The sequence below is a fragment of the Heterodontus francisci genome, chromosome 24 (genome assembly GCF_036365525.1).
Source record: "Heterodontus francisci isolate sHetFra1 chromosome 24, sHetFra1.hap1, whole genome shotgun sequence".
NCBI lineage: Eukaryota > Metazoa > Chordata > Chondrichthyes > Heterodontiformes > Heterodontidae > Heterodontus > Heterodontus francisci.
Genome location: NC_090394.1, coordinates 70,040,001 through 70,064,420, shown reverse-complemented (window position 1 = coordinate 70,064,420; position 24,420 = coordinate 70,040,001). Strand labels below are relative to the sequence as shown.

The 24,420-nt window shown below is 43.1% G+C and overlaps 1 protein-coding gene across 7 annotated transcripts in view; it reads right to left on the bottom strand.

Moving 5' to 3' along the window:
* Positions 1-224: 224 nt before the first annotated feature.
* caskin1 (CASK interacting protein 1) overlaps positions 225-24,420 on the bottom strand; it is a 646,418-nt gene continuing 622,222 nt past the window's right edge. For all 7 annotated transcript variants that reach the window (XM_068056519.1, XM_068056520.1, XM_068056521.1 and 4 more), the window contains 4 exons: positions 21,194-21,332; positions 14,356-16,599; positions 7,130-7,511; positions 225-4,945 (listed from right to left, as the gene is read on the bottom strand). In XM_068056519.1, the coding sequence (XP_067912620.1) occupies positions 4,849-4,945; positions 7,130-7,511; positions 14,356-16,599; positions 21,194-21,332 (2,862 nt within the window). In that variant the 3' untranslated portion in view covers positions 225-4,848. The remainder of the gene's footprint in view (positions 4,946-7,129; positions 7,512-14,355; positions 16,600-21,193; positions 21,333-24,420) is intronic.

Sequence of the window (24,420 nt, the reverse complement as noted above, 5' to 3'; positions counted from 1 at the left end):
CCCCCCCGTCCCCGGCCTGATCGCTCGCTCTCTCCCTCCCGCCGTTGTGTGCTGCCATCTGTTTAGGTTAGGTTGCCTTCATGTGATTATTTGAGCAGCGCCATCTTTGGTCCTGGCAGCTGCCTGAAGTCGCAGCATGTGCCACTGCAGTGCCACCTAGTGGTAGTGTTGTCAGCAAATGCAGCCTTAAAATAAAAAGCAAATTAGACAAAAATAACCTTTTTTTTAAACATTTATTTAGAGCCAATGGCAGTAAATGCAATCAGTCAAGCACAACACTGCCACATGCCTGTCATATTGGTTACGATACAGTCATTGGCAGAGTTCAACAGGACATACACATTTTGCGGCCTGACGCTGGAGGAATTCCACTGAAAACATAGTCCCTTTTTTTTTAAAAGATAAAAATAAACCAGCTTCCCAGAATACATTAAATGGACAAATTTCTCTCCTTTTAACTCTCCGTCAGATCAAAGTTGTTTCTTGCAGGCAAAACTGACAAGAAATGGAATCCTCTCCAAACACCACAACACACCTAACAACATTAATCACTTTCAAAAGAGCACAGAATAGCATGAAGCGTCAAGATGCATAGCTTTACATAATGAAAATACGATACAGTTTCATAACTTAATAAAAATATAACAGTCATACAATTTTTTTATGGGCTTTCTAAATTTTTTGTTTTTTTACAATTTACATCGGTTATTTTTCAGGCTTTGAAGAAATTTCAAAACTGTGACAAACACACTGGGTCATTGGACACGATATAAGACAATTAATAGCTCAAATCCGAGAATTACAATTGACACTTTTTTTTTTAAACCACAGGCAGATAGATGCACTCATTGTAATTCAGGCGTTAAACCAGACTTTATACACGGTTTGTACAATTGTTATTACAACAGGCGTGTTCCTCCCCAACACACATACAAGTGAATTCAAAATTAAACTCAATGTCGTAAAGCAATCGCAAAAGAAATCTTTAACTTAAACAAGGCACGTCATTGTTCAGTTTAAAAAAAAATGCATACAATGCTTTTGCTTTAACATTGAAAATATCAAAGGAAAACATCATTTATATATATCTTATTTAAAAATGGCTTCAAAATAAAGTTAAATTTTACAGGAGTCTTTTCAGCTTGTGCTCGAGTAAATCATCTTAATATATAATTTAATATAGAATTTTGGGTCATCTGTGAACAGGATCATTTGCAAATATTTTAAACATTTTCTGTTTCTTTCTAAAAGGATGATGATATGGATTTGATTTCCATTTTGGGAAATTCCAACGTTTCACTGATACCATCATGCATGTTTTCACTTGTTTGTCTTCAAGGTAATGAATTTCTATTTCTGCAATGACTTAACCCTGCCACAGGGAGGCAGAAGATGCACATCTGGAATTGCTTATCTGGCTGAACTGCTTTAGAGCTTCCAACATACCCTAACCAGTAAGGCTGGTGTAATTAAAATGTGTGCAAAAGCCCTTGGGGATCTGTGAGCTTACAACCAAACCAGAGAATTTAAGTGTGTGTGCATAAAATGTTCCGTTTGTTTTTAACCCTACGAAAAGTGGAGAATGGCAATAACATATTGCTCTCCATGCAATTTGCATCTTTCATAGTCTGAACCTTGACCCTCTCACTGTAAAAACAGACCGGGCAACATACTTAGGGGAGCAGTTCAGTACAGCGGCAAAGGTCCAGGATTAATTTGACCACCTCAACTAATAAGATGAAGACCGATTTAAATCTAAGGGTACATCCAGTTGCAACACCCCGACACATCCGCACAAACCATGGCAAATGCGGATACTTGATGCACAAATGGAAAATTAAAATTTCTCCAGTGTGCGACTGTGGTCACCCAGAACAAACCGTGGAACATATAACAACTCAACACATCACAGTGATACACTCCGCTACCCCTGACGCAATTATCTGGCTTAACCACCTGAATGTAAAATTATTGTTGCTGCTCTACATCAACATTAGCCATAAGAGAGAAGACAACGAATATACGACAAGCCTCGTGCATCTCCATTTTTCGCTATATTGCAGGCGAGGACAAGTGAGCAGACACCAGAAAGCACAGGAGTGAAATCAGAACAAGGGGGAAGATGGAGACTGATAGGCATCTGTTTTGGGTTTCATTTTACTTTCTTGCAAATCAGCATGTTTTGTTCCTGTGCTTTTGGAAATAAGTGATTCCTACTAAAGACATTTCACTGGAAAAGCCTCCAGGAATGAATACAGAGTTGGCCTGACTTGAGACAAGAGGACATTATGTTAGTGTATAAAATGCATGATGCTCTCCAGGTCTTTAAAACATTGAAATCTTTGAATTTGTGCAAACAAGGGGCTCTTGGTAAAAATGGGCAACAAAAGCACTTTTCATGGACTGACCCAATCTACGTCAACATATTGAGATGACCTGGTGAATCATTAGAAGCATTAACTAACAACTTCAAAATCAGAATGTGCATTCAGCACAGGATTTGAATTCAGCAAAAAACAACAGAACAATTAAGCTTTTTTATATATTGCTTTTTTACCCTGGTGAGGGATGATGGGTGACACTTGACCTTCTACCTTGGCAATCTAAAACCGTCTATTGGCAATTCAGCTTTACTAGCTGTGACAGAGCTTGCAATCCTCTCCTGTTAACAACATTTAAGGAGGATCTGCCTGACTAGATGAGCCCCTTGAACCTCAGTCAATTGTAAAGGAGGCAGCAACATTTGAGACCAATAGCAGGAGGGTTGAATGAACTGGTTTGCAGTATTTAGGGCACAGAATCAATGCCCACCCATTCCATAGCTGTCTATGAAGTTTTCCCAACGCATACTTCTGGTGCTGAACCTTGTTCATCTGGAGTACTCCAGGCTGACACTCCCATTGCAGTACTGAGGGAGTGCTGTACTGTTGAAAGTGCTGTCTTCCAGATGAGACATTAAAGCGAGGCCCCATTTGCCCTCCTGGGTGGATGTAAAGATCCCATGCATTATTCAATGAAGAACGGGGGAGTTACCTCAATGTTCCAGACAATATTTATCTTTTAACCACCATCACCTAACCAGATTAACTGGTCGTTTATCATAATGCATCATCCTTGGCTCAGTGGGTGCAGCTCCTTGCCTCTGACTCAGACAATTGTGGGTTTATATCCACTCCAGAGACTTGAGGATATAAGCTAGGCTGACACTGCAGTGCAGCACTGAGGGAGCGCTGCACTGTCTGAGCTGCTGTCTTTCTGATGAGATGTTAAACCAAGCTGCCATATGCCATGTCAAGTGGATGCAAAAGATCCCTTGGTCCTATTTTGAAGAAGAGTAGGAGAGTCCTCCCTGGTGTCCTGGCCAATATTTATTCCTCATCCAATCACTAGAAACAGACGATCTGGTCATTTATTTCATTGTTGTTTGTGGGAGCTTGCTCTATGCAAATATGGCTGCTGCATTTCCTACATTACACTAGTGATTACATTTCAAATGTACTTAATTGGCTGTAAAGCGCTTTATGATCTCCGTGCTTGTAAAAGGCGCTATGTAAATGCAAGCTCTATATTTCTTAAAGTTATGCTGCTCACTGAACAAAATCCACAGCAATAAAATCACTTGGAATTAAAACTGCTCCCTTCCAACCTGGCCCCTTATAAGAATATTTTAGATATGTTACAAAGTATTCAAGAGGAAGAAATTCAGAATTATTCATTTTTACACTCAAAACATGGCAAAATCATGTGATTTTCTGTGCTGACTCGCTGGTCACTGTTCAAATGTCCTCTGGCACCAGCCCATCTGGCCATTCTCCAATTGAGAACCTGGATGGTGAATGGTGGCAGGCTATTCCACTATGGCAGGCATGACAGTTAACCCGTAATTCTGCCCTCAAAGGTGCTACATGGTCCCTTTCCAACAGCAGCTCCCGGATAGTGATCAGAGGCAGGAAACCTGACTGAATAGTTCCCTTCCCATGCCCTTCATCCTGAGCCAGCTGCATGTAGCATTTATCCACTAAATCATACAGTAGCTCACTCCCTCCATTAAACTGTCAGCTGCTCATTCCTCCTTAACCAATCGAGCGTCTTTATATAAGCATCGTTCCTCCGCTAACCCCTCAAGTATCTCTGTAACACCTGTGCCAGTTCTGATGAAAGGTCACTGACCTGAAACGTTAACTCTGTTTCTCTCTCCACAGATGCTGCCAGACCTGCTGAGTATTTCCAGCACTTTTCTCTTTCTCTGTATCACCTCTGACTGACAAAACTACCAATACTTTGAAATAGAAAGTAATAAAAAGCAGCCTGGCCCAAATTCCATTAGCCTCTGTCACCAGCATTGCAACCAGTGGGAAAAAAAAGTTTGAAATTTAGTGTCACAAATCAACCATGTCCTTGTGCACAATCTCCATCATCTGTGATGAATGTTTACAAACCTATCATTTCTCATGCTTACAGTGTACATACACATCTCACATTAACACCTGTTTTTATTTACTCTAAGAGTTTAAACATCTTTACGTTTGCAAGATCTCGGATCTATGTTAAAACAATTCTGCCTTAAATCATCTCTGTCTACTTCAGATCTCAAACCTTTAGACTATTTTTGTTTTGGTTGAAAGATGACATTGGTAAATTCAATCCGGCAGATCTTCGTGCCACGAGATCCTGAGGTAAGCTAATTGTTTTTTTGTTTGTTTGTTTGTTTTTCCTTCAATTGTGCAAACCAAAAAACAAATGAGTTCATGGAGGGAAATTGTGTCCGAGACTGGTCTGGATAGAATTTTAAAGATCACTGTGCCCACATTGAGTCCTGAGGTTTTCTTGCTGTTTCCTATTTATCCTTCATTCCAACATGGCATCCAGTTGGTCAGCCAAGTCATCAAACATACTGCCAATATCATCTAGAATGCTGCCTGTGCTCTTCACTTCAGAAGCAGCCCTGTGGAAAGAAAAGCCATTACACTTCATCTGCATGAGCAACTGCAAAATGGAAAGCCTACTTACCTAGACATCCGAATCCTGGAGATAGACTCTACCAGACAGATCTATTTAATATGTATACATTTACCCCACTTTAGAGTCTTTCAAAAAGTGAACATGCATTTCTAGGGACACAAGGTAATCCTTACTCTTTTCTTGTTTAACAAATGCTTTCCTCACCAACTTTTGGAACAGGAGTAGGTCTGTCTTCACTGGTTTCCATCTTCTGATTCCTTGCTGGAGCATGGCTACATGGCATTGACTGCAGTCCAATACCTTGTTCATTCATGTCTGAGCCTTCACAGCATGCTACTCAACTGTGGGGGTCACTACAATAGGGGTCAAGCCATTTTTTAGTTCCATTCGAGTCACTGAATAGGCCATTGTGAACACTTACTTTCACCCGCTCACCACCCCAACCGTGTTGAGGCCAATTATAGAGGCCATAGCACCAGAGAACTCAATATAGAACCGGGCATCATACCTGGGCCTTTCCTGGCTTATGTTGCTTTGTGAAGTATTAGATAGTTCATTGAACCACAAAGATCTCTCTATCATAGTCGAATTCTAACTTCTTGCACATGCCCAATTTTCATCGCCCCATCATTGGCAGCTGTGGAATTCCCTCCCTAAACTTCTCCGCCTCTCTCTCACCTCCTTTAAGACACTCCTTATAACTTATTAATTTTACCAAGCTTTTGGTCAACTGCCCTAATCTCTTCTTTTGTGGCTCGGTGTCTACCTTTGTTTGTTAACACTTCTGTGAAGCACCTTAAGACGTTTTACTATATTAAAGATACAATATCAATGCAAGTTGTTGTAATAGAGCATGCCAGTATAAGTCTTATCCCTACACATTGTCCTAAACAACTCTGGGCTACATTTTCCATTGGAAATGCTCCAGAACTTCTCTTCCAGCCATTGGTGTTATACCATCAAGAACCAATCGAGTTTTCCCCAGTGCACCTTCACTGTATATTGAAAGTGGAATTCCCATTAGGGGGGAGCAGGAAGGTTGTCCAGCCAGTTATTTGGGGCAAGGATTCAATGGAATCCTTCCCTCTCCCCATTTTCAAAGTGCCTTCCTCCACCAGTTTTCCAGCAGTCAGTTTGAGAAAGATCTGTTTTTGCAGGCTGTGTCTCTTTTCTCTTGAAAGGAAAAGATTGAGGGGTGACCGAATCGAAGTTTTGATAGAGTGGATACTGAGAGAATGTTTCCACTTGTGGGAAAGAGCATAACTAGAGGCTATTAATATAAGATAATCACCAAGAAATCCAATGGGGAATTCAGAAGAAAGGTCTTTACCCAAAGAGTGGTGAGAATGTGGAACTAGCGACCACATGGAGTAGTTGAAGTGAATAGCATAGATGCATTTAAGGGGAAGCTAGATAAATACATGAGGGAGTAGGGAAGAGAGGCTTATACTGATAGAGTTAGATGAGGAAAGGCAGGTGGAGGCTTGAGTGGAACATAAATGATGGCTTGGACTGGTTGGGCTGAATGGCCTATAACTGTGCTATATATCCTACGTAATCCTATTTAAGATACAAAGCAGCATTTCGCCATTTTGAACTAGTTTTTGTACTGCAGTTGTTCCTTATGTCTACTTTAATATTTCCAATAATTATACCCAAAATTATGTGAAAGCAGGGACTTTTTCTGAGGGAAATGGCTGGCACAGACTTGATGGACTGAATGGCCTCCTTCTGTGTTGTACCATTCACTGATCCTCTTATCAGTGGTGCGGGACGGAACACTCTTTCACTTTTTGAACTCAATGTCAATGCCAAGCACATCCAGATCGTGAATGGTACAGACAGGATACCAAGTAAATCTCTCTCTACTCTTCAACAACGTGTCCTAACCCCAGTCTCAGAAGACTGCAGAAGTGTATCTTATTTTGCGTCTCTCCATTTACTCCAACCATACTTGTAACCTCGCTGAGTGAGAGCGTTGATTTCGTACATAATGTGCAGTCTGGTGCTGTAGCTGCTAAACATTGATCCTGCCCAGAGTCCTTCCACATAGGACCCTTACAAAGGTGGAGAGAGGGTATGTCTGTCTCATCCATGGAGCTAGACTTAAACTCTGTTGACCTCAGTTTTTCACCAACATATGGTAGAACAAAACCAACAAACTTACTCTGCTTCCTGGCCCTCGTCGTGCTTAATCTTCTCTTCCACAGCCTGTAAAGCTGCTGCCAAAGAGGCACTGGTTTCCTCGAGCTTCAATTGTGCTACTTCTGTCGTGGCCATCTCTGTGGAAGGCCCAGCTATCGAGGACCTTGGCGGCTTGACCGGGACCTGTTGTGGCTGGCCTCCAGCAATCGGCTTAGCTGGGCTCGAACACAGGGATGCTGGTGTGCTTGCTGCTTTGATAGTTGGTTGCTTGGCAGGAGATGGAACAGGAGTTGGGCCTGCACTGAGAGACTGAAGAATACTCTGGGGTTTGATGAGTTTGGGTGGAGTCAGAGGGGGAGGTAGGACTGGTTTAGGGGACACAGGGGGTGGGGCACGTTTTACTTCTGAAACAAAGATGGACAGAAATATCATGTTAAAAAAAAGCTGGTCCTTATCACATTACAACAGTGACTACATGTCAAAAGTACTTAATTGGCCACAAAGTGCTTTGGGACATCCTGAGGTTGTGCAAGGTGCTATCTCAATGCAAGTTCTTATTTCTGTTTCTTCACAAGGCCTCTCAGCATCTGTGTACTCTGTCTTCACAGCTTGGCTTTGTTTCCTTGGCAAGATACTCACCATTGTGTCTCACAGTCCAACACCTTAGATGGATATAAATGGTCTATGGTCATATGTAAGCTCCAACAAAAAAAAAAACACCTAAAATTAGCAAGTATACTGCTTATTCTTTGCAATTAATTTGTGAGAGCCCTACATTAATAAAAGTATCATATTGCCTTTTACATGCGAGCCATGTTTGCCTAAGATTAACATAACATAATGTGCTCTCCTTTTAAATCTACAAAGATAAATTAGTCTGTCACACCATTTACTTCCTGAAGGTAGACTGCACCACTAGTACATGCATTGAGGCAATTAAATGGGCAGGAGGCTAAATGCACATCTTCAAGCAGAGAAATATACCCGATTTTTTTATTCACTCTCAGCAAGGTTGATATTTATTGCCTCACCTCTCTCCCATGCCTCTAACTTGTTGTCCTTGACTATAAGCATCAAGAAAAGCATGGTCATGCATCTCTGCCCCGATCACACTAAATAACACCCCACTGGAAGTGGTTAACAAATTCTGCTACCTTAGGTTCACAGTGACAGACAATCTGTCCCTTGATGCAGAACTCGCTACACACATAGGGAAAGCAGCTACCACCTTTGGCCGACTCACAAAACGTGTATGTATAACACCAAGCTGACCCTTAGGAACAAGCTGTTGGTTTATAAGGTCTGTGTTCTCAGCACCTTGCTGTATGGCTGTGAAACATGAACGACTTGCAGCTACCAGGAAAAGAAGCTCAATAATTTCCATCTTCGCTGTCTGCGGTGCATTATGGGTATATCCTGGCAGGACAAAATTACAAATGTGGCAGTCCTCTCAAAGGCAGAGTTTCCAAGTGCATTGGCACTAATCCAACAGAGGCGGCTTCGCTGGATTGGACACGTCCACAGGATGGAAGATGGTCTCAAATCCAAGGACCTTCTGTATGGTGAGGTAACCGGGGACAGATGACCAGTGGGGTGTCCAAAGCTCCACTTCAAGGATGCTTGCAAGCCTGACATGAAGGCCCCAAATGTCGACTATCGCAATTGGGAGTCACTAGCTGGTGAAAGAGGAAATGGTGACACATCTTGTGGACTGGTGTGCACTACCACGATGAACAGTGGCTACAGCAGCTTGGCAGCAGGCATCAGTGCCAAAAACAACAGCTCACAGCGTTATTTGGCAGCTTCACGTGCGGCAATTATGGCAGAACCTGCCCCTCAAGGATTGGCCTTCACAGCCATCAGCGGCACCAAGAGAAGACACCCCATTTAGATGGATTGTCTGCTGCGTGTCCATCATCTTTCGTAGATGGAAGGATGCTGACCAACCTCTATTTGCCCTTTGAAGGTCGTAGTGGACCTTCTTCTTGAACCAGTAGCAGCTTGACAGACCTGAATGATTTGCTAGGCCACTTCAGAGAGCAGTTAACAGTCAACCACATTGATGTGGGACTAGTGTCACAGACAGGGTAAGAGCAACAGGTTCCTTTCCTAAAGGACATTTATGAACCAGTTGGGTTTTTAATGACAATCCAGTAGCTTCATGGTCACGTTTAATGAAACCAGCTTTTTATTTCCAGATTTTTAAACTGAATTCAAATTCTCAAAATGCCCTGGTGGGATTTGACCACTGACTCTCTGGATTATTAGTCCAGTAACATAACCATTATACTGCAGTACTGCTGTACAACAGTGACACAATCAGCACGAAAACTGCAAATTCTACACAACTGGAAACTAGCCCTTTACAAATAATAGTTGTTTTATTGTGCTTTATTTATGTTGCAATTAAAAGAATATTACTTTTCAGAATTGCATCACTGATTTACAGGGGAAATCTATAATTACTGTATGCCTTTTGAGTGCTGCCATGGATTGTTAGAACTGAAAAAAGCAAGTGAAAAACAGGAGATGAAACAGTAATTACTACAGGGAAAAATAAATCTGTCTCACAACCAAAATACTGAACTCTCCTAGATAGGAATATTGTTCGAGTTAACTTATGAAGTTTAATTTGTTAATGTTACGGTGTCTATAGGTATCTAAATAAATACAATACTATTAACTGTTACAAGACTGTTTCTATTTTTTATAAAATTTGTTTTTAAGGACTTAAAGTTGAATTATGGATATTGATTCATCTGGAAGCTAGAAGATATGCTGAACTTTGTGTTTTTTTAAGGGAGGTCACCAGAAGGTTTTTGGACTGAGCTTGAAAACAAACAATTACTGGCAGGCACCTGTCTGCAGATAATCACCCATCAGGGGTTATTTTTGACTTGGGGAAAGATGTTTGCAGAGAAGTGACAGGTCAAGATTTATACAGGTGAGGAGGCTTGTCTCATGTGACATTGTTTATGGTTTCGCTTTGGACTGTGAGTTGGTGTATGGAAAATGATTTCAAATAGACAGTTGGAGTGTAAACTGCTTGGAAGACAGTAATTTTTTTGTCTGCCAAGGAAATCCAGCTCATCTCTTTCTCTCTCTTGGAAAGAAACCTGTGTGTCCAGTGTGTCCTTTTCCCTCCTGTATTTGAAGAAACCCTGCGTATCGAATGTGTGGGTACTGAAACCCCTGTTGCTGCATTTCTGCTGTAAGGCCTATCTGAAGCCTCTTTAGCTGCATTTCTTGGAAAGCCTACCCAAACTGATCTTCAACATTGCCTGCAAAGAACAGCTTTAGGAAGATTCCAGTGACAGCCGTCTATATGCAATTGCGATGCCAAAACAAAACAAAGGTCATCTTTCCATATCTTCTCTTTTTTCTTCAGGTATGAGCAAGTATTCAGCCTAAGTGGTTTTTTGTCTTTTTTTTGGTAACAGAGCTCTAGACCAAAATCCCTTTTATTTTTCTGGTTAACTGATGTGTGTGTGTGTGTGTGTGTGGCCAAGGTAAAAAGGGAACTGTTATACTTCAATCTGTGTGTTTATGCTTTGCTTCATTACTGGTTAAGACATTTTTTTATAATAAACTGATAATGTTATTGTTTATTAAACAAACCTGGTTGGTGTGTTTCATTCTGGGAAAAATAGAACATATGATTGACCATATCAGTAAGTGGGAAAATTTAAATATATATTGTGACCTGTAGAGAAGTGGGACTAGAATAAACACTGCACTCCTCCTGCCTCGGTCAAAACATAACTCTAAAGTAAAAATGCTAAGGACTGAACTTTACACATGTTCAAAATTACATTGCTGCTAAAAACAACACCTGAGTGAAACAGCACACAAGAATTTAGAATGAGTGTGCAAAGCATTACTCCATGAAGTTTGACAATTCAAATTTTTACCCTTATGTGTTGAAAGTATGATCTGTAGTTTTATATCCGAACAGTGATCTATTTTGCTTCTATTTCCTCCTTTAAGATGCTCCTTAAAACCTTCCTCTTTGGCCCAGTTTTTGGTCACCTGTCCTAATATCTTCTTATGAGGATTGGGGTCACATTTTTCTGATAACACTCCCGTGAAGCACCTTGGGTGTTTTGCTTCGTCAAAGGCACCAAATAAAGGCAAGTTGTTGTTGAAAACTAATACAAGGGGAAAGCTCCACCCCTTCTACCATTTCAAACATGTTAAAGGACAACAGGCACCTAAGTACTAATTTTAATTAAATTCTCATGCCTGTTTTCAAATCCCTCCAAGGCCTCTCCCCTCCCTATCTCTGTAACCTCCTCCAGCCCCACAACCCTCCGAGATATCTGCCCTCCTCTAAATCTGTCCTCTTCACCATCCCCAATTTTAATCGCTCTACCATTGGTGGACGTTCAGTTGCCTAGGCCCTAAGCTCTGGAATACCCTCCCTAAACCTCTCTGCCTCTCCACCTCAATTTCCTTCTTGAAGACACTCTTTAAAACCTACCTCTTTGACCAAGCTTTTGGTCATCTGATCTAATGTCTCCTTTGTGGCTCGGTTTCATATTTTGTTTTATCATGCTCCTGTAAAGCGCCTTGGGGCATTTTATTACATTAAAGGCGCTATATAAATACAAGTTGTTGCTGTTGTTGCTGCTCTGTGTTCCCAAGTAGCGGGCACTTCCCAACATGCTTCTTGTAGCTGAAGTTGCCCTCATGCCTTGCATTTGAAAAACTCACCAAAATATCTATTCTTAATGACTAACAATCTTGTGGTTTGAGAAATGAAAATTGATTGATGAATGGAAACATTAATGATGTGACATTAATAGGCGTTGATGGTCACTTTAGAGAATTGTATCGATTCAACTGTTCTGATGTGTGAGCGAAAAATAACTCAATCACATGAAGGAGAAGTTGAATTCACAGGAACATTTAAAACATTACCACAATCTCCAACCTAAGACCCACCAATTGAGCTAGTTGGTGGAAGATAGGCACCAGTCTGTATATGGACATTTTCACAAAAAAAAAGGATCACTTTTTATAAAACTGTATTTTGTTGGAGCATGGGGAGGGGAACAAACAGAAGCAAAAACCTTAACCTGATTACTGGCATCTTAAAGTACATGGAATAACTATATCTAACTGAAACTATTTCCTCTGATGAGGCAATCAAAAACGAGGGGACATAATCTTAAAATTAGAGATACCATTTTAGGGGGGAATCAGGAAGCATATTGCACACACAAAGGGTCGTTGTAATCTGGAGCTGGTTCCCCTAAAAGGCTGTGGATGCTGGGGCAATTGGAGCTTTTAAGACTGAGATGGATAGATTTTTGTGAGGTAGATATCAAGGGATATGGAGCAAAGGTGGGTAAATGGAGTTGAGGTACAGATCAGCTACGATCTAATTGAATGCAGAGTGGGCTCGAGGGGCTGAATGGCCTCCTTTGTAAATGTAATCCTTTGGAAAATAACAGCATGGTGTTATTTATATGAACTCCAGTGCAGTACTGAGGGGGTGCTGTACTGCCGGAGGTGCTGGCTTTTCGATGAGACGTTAAACCTAGGCCCAGTTGTTCTCTCAGGTGGATGTAAAACATCCCATGGCCACTATTTCAAAGAAGAGCAGGAGAGTTCTCCCTGGTGTCCTGGCCAATATTTATCCTTTAATCAACATCACAAAAACAGATGATCTGGTCATTGTCACATTGCTGTTTGTGGGAGCTCGCTGTGGGTAAATTGACTGCCATGTTTCCTACATTATAACAGGACTACACTTCAAAAGTACTTCATTGGCTGTAACATGTGTCATGCAGGCCACCACCTGCCAAGAATGAGGCACACATATCTCGCCACATAAACATTGAGTTTTAAACTGTTACTAGAGTAAAGAAAGAACTTGCTTTTAAAAGAAACACCAGACCTTTGATTGGAAAGACATTTGCATAGTAACAGACAGTGCTTGGAAAGGACAAAGGGGCCACTCCCTGCTCCAATTTAATACACAATGGACTTTTGATTACCAGATATTGAAGGTGGAGAAGCTAACATTCCAGGTTAACTGCTAAGATGGCTGAATACACAAACAGATGTGGTCAGACCAGTTTAGTCACATGACTAACTGGCTGTTGCCGATTTTTGAATTTGAACTTGTCACAGAGAATTTGAAGACAGAAAACTCTTCGCTCCTGGACTGAGAACACCTCTCTCCTGTCTGCTCTCATCTCGTTCTCACCAGCTTCGGAAACCATTGAAGACATACGAACCCCGAGAGAGAACATTTTCCTACAATGAACAAGGTTTAAGAAGACTACTGGGCCCCAATGTAAAGCAAGATCTACCTACAAGCAAGGACTACAGGGTGCTTGAAGCACAGTAACAAAAACCCCTCTTCAGAGATTGCCTCAAACCTCTCCACTATTTTTCTTCTATTTGAATGTGCATATCGCGTATGCATGCTGGCGTGTATCCGTAGGTGTTAACCGAATTAGAGGTTATGTTTTAATAAAATTTCACTTTTCTTCTTTAAGCCTAAGAAAGCCTGTTTGTGCTCATTTCTTTGGCTTATAATTGGAAAGCGGTGAACCAGGATTCACCAAGGGGGAGCTAAAACACAGTGTGTTTAAAATTAAACCCTGTCACAGCAAGACCAGGTGAAGGCTGAAAGAGACCCCTAGACACCTTTCTCACCTGGTCATAACACATGCTTTGAGACATCTGGTGGTTGTGAAAGGCACAAATAAATGCAAATCTTTCTTTTTTTCTTTTAACAGCAGATAAAAGGAGACATTTATATTCTCATCTTTAAAAACCTGAAAGTGTCGTAATTTGATGCAGAAATATATATCCAAGCAATAAGAACAGAAGATGCTGGAAATACTCAGCAGGTCTGGCAGCATCTGTGGAGAGAGAAACAGAGTTAATGTTTCAGGTCGGTGACCTTTCATCAGAACGCCACCTGAAATGTAAACTCTCTCCACAGATGCTACCAACCACTCACTGCTTTAACATATTTTAGTCCTATCACGGTGAGGAGCCTCTTGGAGGTGACACAACGCTTCATGGGGGCTGAGAGGGTGAGGGAACAAGAAACAGATAGTGTGACCTCTTCAATCCTGCCTCACGGTGGGTGTCCCCTTATGTTTATAAATGGTGCTGAGATGAATGTGACGCCTTCCAGTTCACTCTTCACTGTAGGAGTGAATGTAGGAGATAAATGGGATAGAGGACGTTAGCGCAAGTAAATTAAATAAAAATTGGAAAATGTACCTGGACTCCCAGGACCAGGCAATGGAGACTTCTTGGCACTGGCTGGTGGCGGTCCATGTCTTTTTATACCTGTTGGCTGAGTAAGGGAAGGTTTTGGAGACACTGGGGGTTTAACAGGTCTTTTCATCTCCCCATCTGAAAGGTGTGAGGTATGTTCTCCGCTGTTTCTTCTGGGGATGTCTCCTACAGTCAAGAAGCTCGGATATGTTTCACCTCCAGTCATATCTGACACGGGTCTTCTTTTAATGGTCACTGTGCCATTCTGAAGCATTGCAAGGTGCTGGGCCTCTTGAGGAGAGTCCAACTGTTCTTTCTCCCTGGCTTTTGGCCGCCGCTTCACGGTGTTTGACTCGGTTAAGTGAAATGCCACGACCTCCTGCTGCTGGGTTGGTCTTGGCTTCCCTCTTCTTTTCAGTGTGCTAGTGAGTTCAAACGCGGTGAAGCTAGAATACTGCTGCTTCATGACGTCAGAGTTAGCCTGAAGATGGGGTGAGAATTCCATGGTGTCAGGTTTCAAAGGCTGGCGAGGCCTTTGCCTTATTGTTAGGTTACCCTCTCCAGCGAACGGTAAGTTCTCGGAGGAGCTGTTCCTGGATGATCCAGTCTGATCTACTTGAAGCCTATCCATGGGCAACTCCGTTTCGGCCACCCGTTTGACACTTTCAGGCCTCTCTTTTTTTGCAGCTGCGATCAGGCCCGTGACGGGACCGCTAATCGTTCGCCTCCTGTTAATAATCTCACCATCTAATCCGATTGCATCCCGAGACCTGTCGAGAGGCCCGCGCTTCACTGTGGCCAACACTGTGGCCACTCTGGAATGTTCTGAACTGGTTGGTTGTATCATTTGGCCATAGGACCCTCCGAGACCTCTCTCTGCCTTAAACGATCGATGCAGAGTTAGAGCCCTGGCACCGCCACCGATAGATGACATCTCCAGCATGGCTGCAATGCTCTTCACACTTCCAACACTTCCCGTCTCCACGGTCCCTCCAAAGTCACTGGCTCGCCGCTGCTCTTTAAACCTTGCTTTGGCGTCAAAGTCCTTGATGTTCCCCATTTCCTTTTCCTTTGCCAAGTCATCAGCAAGGTTGGTGCTAGATATGGCAGAGCTGGACCGCTTTGGAGGCGGTGGGGGCGGTCCTTTCTTCTTTGGTCTGAGGGCAAACGATTGGCTGCGGTTAACGTTTTTGTCGGCTGGCGACTGGCCTCTCACTGAGTGACTCCTCGCCACGTGCCTCTGGATCGTGGCGTATGGACCAGCATCAGGCAGGGCAAGCTCATCTTTCTCTTGCTCGCTGTCAGACATGGCATAGCGACTTAAGCTGTGCGCCCGTTTCTTTGGCCTCGTTGGGTCTTCCTCGGAATCATCTCCATGCGGAGGAAGGCAGAGCACCGGAACGGAGACAGGAAAAACAGGGACAGCCTGGGCTAGCGGACTAGATGTATGGCCAGGCCCTGACACCCCTTCACCTTCCACAGGCTGTGGTACCACGTAAGCAAAGCCTCGGTGCGTGGGGGACTGTGGGAGTGACCTCGGGGACATCGGCCGGTCTGTCTGCAGAAGCTGTGGGATGGGCTTCACTTTGGCTGTCGCCTGGGGAACATTAAGGGTCTGTGGAGAGGAAGGCCTAGGCTTTGTGGGCGTCTGTGGTGGGGTAAATGTTGACATTGAGACCAGCGTTTGATGAGCATGAGAGAAGGACTCTCTTGGCTTCCCAGGTGCTGGAGGTACACTAGCTCTTTGAATGCCTTTCCGGTGACCCCGCCTTGTGGGGCCGACTTGCTCTACAGCGATCGGTCGGTGGCCTGGACCCTCAAGGTTTTCCTGGCTTTTAGAGAGAGCTGCTCTTTGCAGCTGGCTCCCTCCTCCCAACATTTCTTGAGCAGTGCCATTTGGCTTTGCCTTGCCAGTGCTGCTGTTCTCACTTTCCTTGATGGCCCCTTGCTGTTGGTTTGCTGTGCCTTCTGGTGCAGGCATGGCGTGGTTGGCTTGCCTCGGCTCAAGGCCGTCCTTTGCATCACTGGCACTGGTCATGGCAGCTTGTAGCTCATTGCTCAACTCACTGTCTTGGAAAGTGGACATCTTGGGAGACTGGCATTCGGCATTTTCACCTTGAGGAGACTCAATAGCCACAAGCTCTAATGACTCTGGGGCTTTCTTCTTCAGAGTGCTAGAGTCATACCTAGCAGCTCGCTGGATTTCAGCCAGCTTCTTCACAGCGAGCATAAATTTCTTTTGATGACCTAACGGAATGAAAAAAAAAAATTAACTTCCAGTTAACTCGACACGAAAACAAAAACCCCCAACCACAAACACTAACTCAGCACAGTGCAGAGACTGCAGGGTATAATGATTGTTGAATGCCGCCATTAAACGCTATGAAGTACTGCTCTCTCTACTCTTTTGCAACATTTTTCGATGAAGCTGTCAGCAGGCTAATCTCTGGAGTGATGCACTTTTTCAAAGTCACACATTTCACAAAAACATCACCAAATAAAGGTAAAGTTTTGATTTTGCTGTTAGTTCTAAAGATTATTAGGCAGGTCAAAAATTCTTAGTTTTCTATATTGTTTCAAATCTTGCAATTTGAGTCTTTTGATTGCACTTTGACCATTTTCTGCTTTGAAATAAGGCTCTTTGAATATGATAAAGGTGGTACCTGAAACTTTTGTTTCAACAGAGGGTCTGACTGGTTGATAATAAATGGGTTGGTGCTTGGTAAAAAGAGCAGACAAAGGAATTTCACACAATACTTGAGTATTTGAACACTAATACTCAGAGGGCCTGAATTCAAGCTGATTGTGACCCAGCCCTGGATTAAATAGAACAGTTGAATGTGATCTAAGTTGCTGTAGAGCTACTTTCAGGTGTTCAGCCAATTCCTCTTCATAGAGTTTCACAATGTAACTTCAACCCATCTGTAAATGCAACCTACCTTTCCCTGTAACCTATCTGTATGGGTCATGATTCTTTATAGTATTGGGACTGGCACACACCTGTGTACGTGTCTTAGGCAAAGTTTTTAAAAGTCATTGTGCTGCAAGAATTGACTCTAATTCACCCTCTTTCTCAGTTGTCCCTCTGTTTCTTTCTCACAGATTCACAGAACTGTTACAGCGTAGAAGGAGGCCATTCAGCCCATCGTGTCTGCACCAGCTCTCCGAATGAGCAATTCACCTAATGCCATTCCTCCGCCTTCTCCCTGTAACCCTGCACATTTTTTATTTTCAAAAAACAGTCTAATTCCCTTTTGAACGCCTCAATTGAATCTACCTCCACCACACTCTCAATAGTGCATTACAGATCCTGACCAGTCGCGGTGTGAAAAAGATTTTCCTCATGACGCTTTTGCTTCTTTTGCCAATTCTTAACTCTCACTGGTTAAGAAGATAGACTGTTGGTCCCATCGTTCACTGAGATGTTCCAGTGCCCTCGCCACACCATTATCAGCTTGTACTTCCAGCAGGTTACAACTCCGAAAAAAAATCTGAGCTGAAGGAGATTTGATCGAGGTATTCAAAATCATGAGGGGTCTGGACAGAGTAGATAGGGAGAAACTGTTCCCACTCGTGAAAGGATCGAGAAGGAGAGGGCAGAGTTTTAAAGTAAATTGGCAAGGAAAGCAAAAGTGATATGAGGAAAAATTTTTTCACGCAGCGTGCGATTAAAGTCTGGAATGCGCTACCTGAGAGTGTGGTGGAGGCAGGTTCAATCGAGCCACTCAAGAGGGAAGTGGATTATCTGAAAAGGAAGAATGTACAGGGTTCCAGGGAGAAGGCGGGGGAGTGGCACTGGGTGAATTGCTCATTTGGAGAGCCAGTACGGACACGATGGGCAGAATGGTCTCCTTCTGCACTGTAACAATTCTGTGATTGTGTGGAAAAAGCATGACTGACAGGAATTGCTGCGAGATGGCCCAGTCCAGGCAGGTTCACCCCAAATTTGATGTGCTGCATGGATTGAGGCAGTAGCAGTGAAAACAGGAGTGACAAGGAAACAGAAAATGTGGGGAATATACAGCAGCTCAGATCCTTATCAATGAGGAGAAGAGGCAGGCTAGGCTGCAGTTACAGGCAGGACAGGCTGCAGTTATAGCTGTCTCTGATTCCAAACTAAATTCTGAAACACGCTTTAGCATTTTAATATGACGAGATACAAAGGGAGCGGGGAGTAGCAGTGAAAGGAAGAGCGGTGAATAACCTACTGGCTATTGAAAAGAAAGGCAGGAGATTGATGGATGATGCAGTAACAGAGAAAAGCATTGAGGAACTGTAAGCAAAAGATGCCAATGACTGAGATGGTGAGAGGGTCACCTAAGGAAAGAAGCAAGAGATTTGGGGATGTGAAAACACATCGAAAGCCTGCAGGTGCAGGTTTGAAAATAAAACAAGAAGATGCTGTCACAGTGGGGTTAATTTGATATTGTGTGTTCGTGTAAATCAGGTGATAGTGAGTCAGCAGCTCCTTCTACATCAATGGAAATCTAAATTGTGAGAGATGAAAAACGAGATGTTTGATGTGCTGTCTTTCAAATAAGACATTAAGCCAACGGCCTGTTTGACCTCTCCAGTGGACGGAAATGATCCCATGGTGCTATGTTGACAAAGTGCAGGAGTATCTTTGGTGTCCTGGCCAATATTTATCCCTCAGTCAACATCACAAAAAGCAGATTATCTGGTCATCATCACATTGCTTTCTGTGGGTTCTTGCTGTGTGCAAATTGACAGCCACAACTCCTAAATTACAATAGTGACTACAATTCAACAGTATTTCATTGGCTGTAAAGCACTTTGGGATGTCTGGTGGTCATGAAAGATGCTATATAAATGCACGTCTTTTTTTTCTTTTCCCCTCCTGATGTTCTAGTCATTATTTAAATTACCTGCATTACAACAGCGACGACACTTCAGAAGTCACTGTAAGGTTGTGCAGTTGTGAAAGACTCTATATAAATGCAATTTCTTCCTTTATCTTTTTATTTAGCCCTCAACCAACACCACGAAAACCAAATCAAATGATCTTTCCTCTCATTAGTGATTGAGGGACACGCTGACTGCCACGTTTGCCTTTAAAACAACAGTGATTACACCACAAATGTCATTCGTTGGCTCTGTGAAATGCTTTGGGACGTCCTGAGAAAGTGAAAATCATTAATTAAATTCAAGTTCATTCTCCCGACAGCTCTGGTTGAAGAGCTTGCCCTGGTAAAGGGGCAATAAAAGGCTGCCTTCTGTGCTGTGGTTTCTAAGAGTCTATGAGCTGTGTAGAGCAGGACAAAAACATGCTGGAAATAAACACTGAAAGGATTTTAGTCGTGGTAATCAGTAAAGGGGCAGTGCCGAACTCCACCGATTCCCTTGCTTTTTCAATACGAAGGTCCTTTTATTTCTTTGTGAGTAAGCACTCGTCCAGTGCCAATAATACACTTCAAAGTGCTTCTTATTCCATTGACCTTTCAAATCAAAAGCTTCTCCATCATGCCCAACACATGCCAAGACATACTGACAAGTGATGCATCTCCATTCAGATTCATCAACTTTTGGGCTTCAGAGACCTCAGTGTTAAAAAGCAGTCCCTACATTTGTCATGCCAGTGCACCTTTGAGTGTATAGTGGGGACCACTCTCGCCTCTTGATTCAAAAGGTTGTGAGGTCAAGGTTCCATCCAGAGACTTAAGGACAAAAACCTAGGCTGACATTCTGAGGCAGTGCTGCACTGTCAGAGGTGCTGTCTTTCCGATCACATGTTAAACCGGGGCCCCATCTGCCCTGTCAGGTGGATGTAAAAGATCCCGCAGCACTATTTCTAAGAAGAGCAGGGGAGTTATCCTCAGTGCCCTGGCCAATATTTATCCCTCAACCCATGTGACTAAAACAGAATATCTGGTCATTATCCCATTACTGTTTGTGGGAGCTTACTGTGCACAAATTGGCTGCTGCGTTTCCTATATTACGGCACTGACTACACATCAAAAGTACTTCATTGGCTGTAAAGTGCTTTTGGGTGTCCTTAGATCATGAATGGTGCTATATCAAAGCAAGACTTCCTTTCTAAATATGAAACAAAGCCTCACGCCCAGTCGTGCCCAACTGTAGGCAACATTATTTTTGCTCTTCAAACTCCAGCAGAAGCAGCCTTGTGAATGATAATTCTTAAATTGCATCAATTTACCTTTGCTGATGAATCTCATGCCAATCCAAGATTTATACACAAGTGAAGAGGAATTGTTTATGCAACCAGGATCAATGTTTATCCAATTTATAAAGGAATTGAGTTGTGGAAAAAGTATCCATACAAAAAAAAATGGAATTTTATATCTAAATCTGTTGATAGAAAGGTTTGACCTTTTGACTGCTTATACTGATATATTTCAATAATATATATTTTCTAGCTATGGTCTGACAACATTTCTCTTGTCAAAATTTCCTTTCCTGTCCTCTGCTACAGTCCCATTGCTTGTGAGTTTCCTTCCTATTAGGGGGCCATAGAGCTGGGCTCTTCAGGGGTGTTGTCAGGAAGCACACAAAGGGTATTGGAAACCTGGAACACTCTCTCCCAAAAGCTGTTAAGGCTAGGGGTCAATAGAAAAAGTCAAAACTGAGATTGGTAGGTTTTTGTTAGGCAAGGGTATTAAGGGTTACGATATCAAGGTGGGTGCATAGAATTAAGATACAGAGCAGCCATAATCTCATTGAATGACAGCACAGGCACGATGGGCCGAATCACCTCCTTCTGTACGGTATGATTCTATGATTTTATAAACCCTTTCTGCCCACACACGGGTCAGAAACACGCAGTGCCTCAAACAACCCAAAAAGGACTGGCATGAAAACTCACCTAACTTAGTGATGCCAATTTCCTGGAGGTCCTCCCAGGTGATGTCGGTGATGAACTCAATGTTTTCATAACCATTCTCCACAAGCGTCTTGTAATATTGAGCGAGACCAATGATTGAGAGCCATTCCATCAGATCATTCTTGAAAAAGGAAACAGAAAGGTGTTGAGAGCATCTTTGCGTTAAAATAAGAAGACTTCAAAGTAAAAACTAATTCTTCTCATGGTTCAAGGGACCAATTGACAGGTTAAACTTTAGGCTCAAAATGTAATTGCAAACAGTCTTTTTGAAAATGACAAGAGAGGATTTGCATCTCACCTGATGGACCTTCTAGGTAATGTGACTACTTCACAAATGTTGCATTCTTATTTGAAGTCACCTTTAAATATGATGGGGTAGAATTTCGCTTTGGGTGTAATTGGGAAATTGCGTCCAAAATGCGGTCGAAATTGCACTGGTTAGATTACAGTCCAAGTTGCCGCTTGCATTCATCACTCTAATCACAAATGATAAAATCTGCATGAACCAGCGCAATGCCTCCTTGTTCGAAACTTTGCTGCAAATGATCTCTTGTTACAACCATCAAAAGAACTGGGGAAAGCATTAAAATCTCAATTACGTGACTGTGAATTTTTTCTTTAGTTAAAGTGTGACAGTTTCTCACAACTACGTTTGAACAGAGTTTCAGCAGTCAAACCACTTCACAGTTGTAAATACATGTCAAAGGTTGCTTCTAAATAAATTAATTTTTGAACTGCAACGTAATTTATACCTGATCCTGCCAAGCATATCATTCTGACGAGTGTCTGGCAAATTGTGGCATGCGAGGTCAGTTCAGCATGGATGAGGCTGTAGACCCATCCGGAGAGAGAAAGAAGCACCAATTCCCAACACAAATATGGGTGTCGCACCCCTCCCCCCACCGCCTCCCCCGCAACCCCCACCACCTCCCCTTAGATCTTTTAATCACTCACCATGGAAATGCACGATACTTCCATAAAACTCTGTCAAAGTTCACTGATTTAGAACTTGATGTTATTAGCAAAACCATCATCAGGTTAGCTGGAGATTGGATGCTGGAAGAACGGTGGAATTGACTGCGAAGTGTAATTTTGGAAATAGAAGTTGACAGATTTCGACACTCCTTTCAAAACTCCATGGTGCTCTGGAGCTTTTACAGGATTATTATCAGTAGCAATTCTGTCGGAGCTCATAGCCAGGTCTTTTTCTTTCAAAGAAGTACATTAACCACAGATATGCATAAAAGGGAGGGTGGAGTGGGATCTGTTCTTTAGAAATCATCTTTCAGTCAAAGGAGATCGAATTGAAAAATCAAAAGACACACAGAGCATAACTGAGGCAAGATAATAGAAGAGCCTTTCTTTCCTGCTATTTTGGCCAGGAAAGCAGTGAGGAAATTGTGATAGGCAAGTCTTCATAATAAACGGACAAAGGATCTATTGATTCCCTCATTCCCAAACCGTTGTGTAATTTTGACAGGCATTCATGTAAGAACCTACAGCACTAAATATGCTGTGAGGAAAACTGGAACCAGTTCGTGGATTCTCGCAGCATGTTTTCACAAATCTAAAATTTCTTTATTCACTGAGGTGCATTTTATTTTTGCCCATCAAAGACCCTTGCCTTCAAAGAACAATTGAGACTTGTGTCACAACCAAGTTGGAGGAGTGTGAGCATGGCCAGGTAAACCCTACCTGTGAAAGGAAAGGGAATATTGACCCTGCAGCCACTGGAGGGGTCTGCAATAGAACTGACATGTGAAGTCTCACAGTCTGACACAACTCAAATGTCTATCAATGAATGGTCCTTGTATATGGAGGCCTGCAATCCATGCCAGTGATGGATAGTACATTGAAAACTCCAGTTCAGTATCTGCTGCATGAATCAACAGAACAGAAGGTAACAGCTGTGACTCAGATGGTGGCACTCTCCTCTCAGTCAGAAGGTCGTGGATCCAAATCTCACTCCAGGGAATTGAGCACAAAATCCATGCTAACACTCTCAATGCAGTACTGAGGGAGTGCTGCACTCTCAGGGGCACTGGGCTGAATTTTATAAGCTCCCCGACGTCGGGGATCATGGCAGGGGTGGGGGGGGGCCTGAATGTCCCGCCACAGGCCTCCCTCCGTGAAGGCCCCGCTGCATTTTAGTTTAGTTTAGTTTAGAGATACAGCACTGAAACAGGCCCTTTGGCCCACCGAGTCTGTGCTGACCATCAACCACCCATTTATACTAATCCTACACTAATTCCATATTCCTACCACATCCCCACCTGTCCCTATATTTCCCTACCACCTACCTATACTAGGGGCAATTGCTAATGGCCAATTTACCTATCAACCTACAAGTCTTTTGGCATGTGGGAGGAAACCGGAGCACCCGGAGAAAACCCACGCAGACACAGGGAGAACTTGCAAACTCCACACAGGCAGTACCCAGAATTGAACCCGGGTCGCTGGAGCTGTGAGGCTGCGGTGCTAACCACTGCGCCACTGTGCCGCCACTGTACCAGCGGCGCCGAGGCCTTGTGGTGGCCTCCCCGCCGCACGGCGATGGAGACTTTATTTAAATATTTTGATTAACTTTAAATGAATGAATAATGACTTACTTTGTAGCGACGGCTGTCCCACGCTGATATTCTGGCCGGTTGCTGGAAGTCCCGCGCCTTCGGATCTCCGTTCAGAGATCCACGGCAGAACACTGTTGGGGAGGGGGGAGGAGTGAGGTTTTCAGGGCGGGCAGTGGGGGAGCAGGGAAAACTGTTACGATTGGCTGAGGGGATGGTGGGAAGGGGTTGAAGGGCAAAGATGATAAAGTTTGGGGGTGAAAGGTCTGGACTGGCAAAAAGTTTTATGGGGGGAGTGGGGAGAGGGAAATAAATATCTCAGTTGGTCATGGTGGGGGGTGCAAGAGGGGCTTCGATCTTTGATTGACTGTTAAAATTTAAATTCAACGTGCAGTACTCTTTGAAAATTTAAATTACCTATCAGGGCTTGAAGCCCTTTAAAACTGGCGCCAGCACGGTGGTGCTGGAGGCCGTTGCCGGGGATGAAGCGCCCGCCCTCTCTACGTCATCGGTGGGGTGGGGGGGGGGGTGTGGTCTGCCCCATCCATGTTAATGAGCTGCCACGCGAAATATCGCAGTGGCTTTGTGGCACCTGCCTTGTGCATATGCCGCGCACTTTTTGAACCTAATAAAATTCAGCCC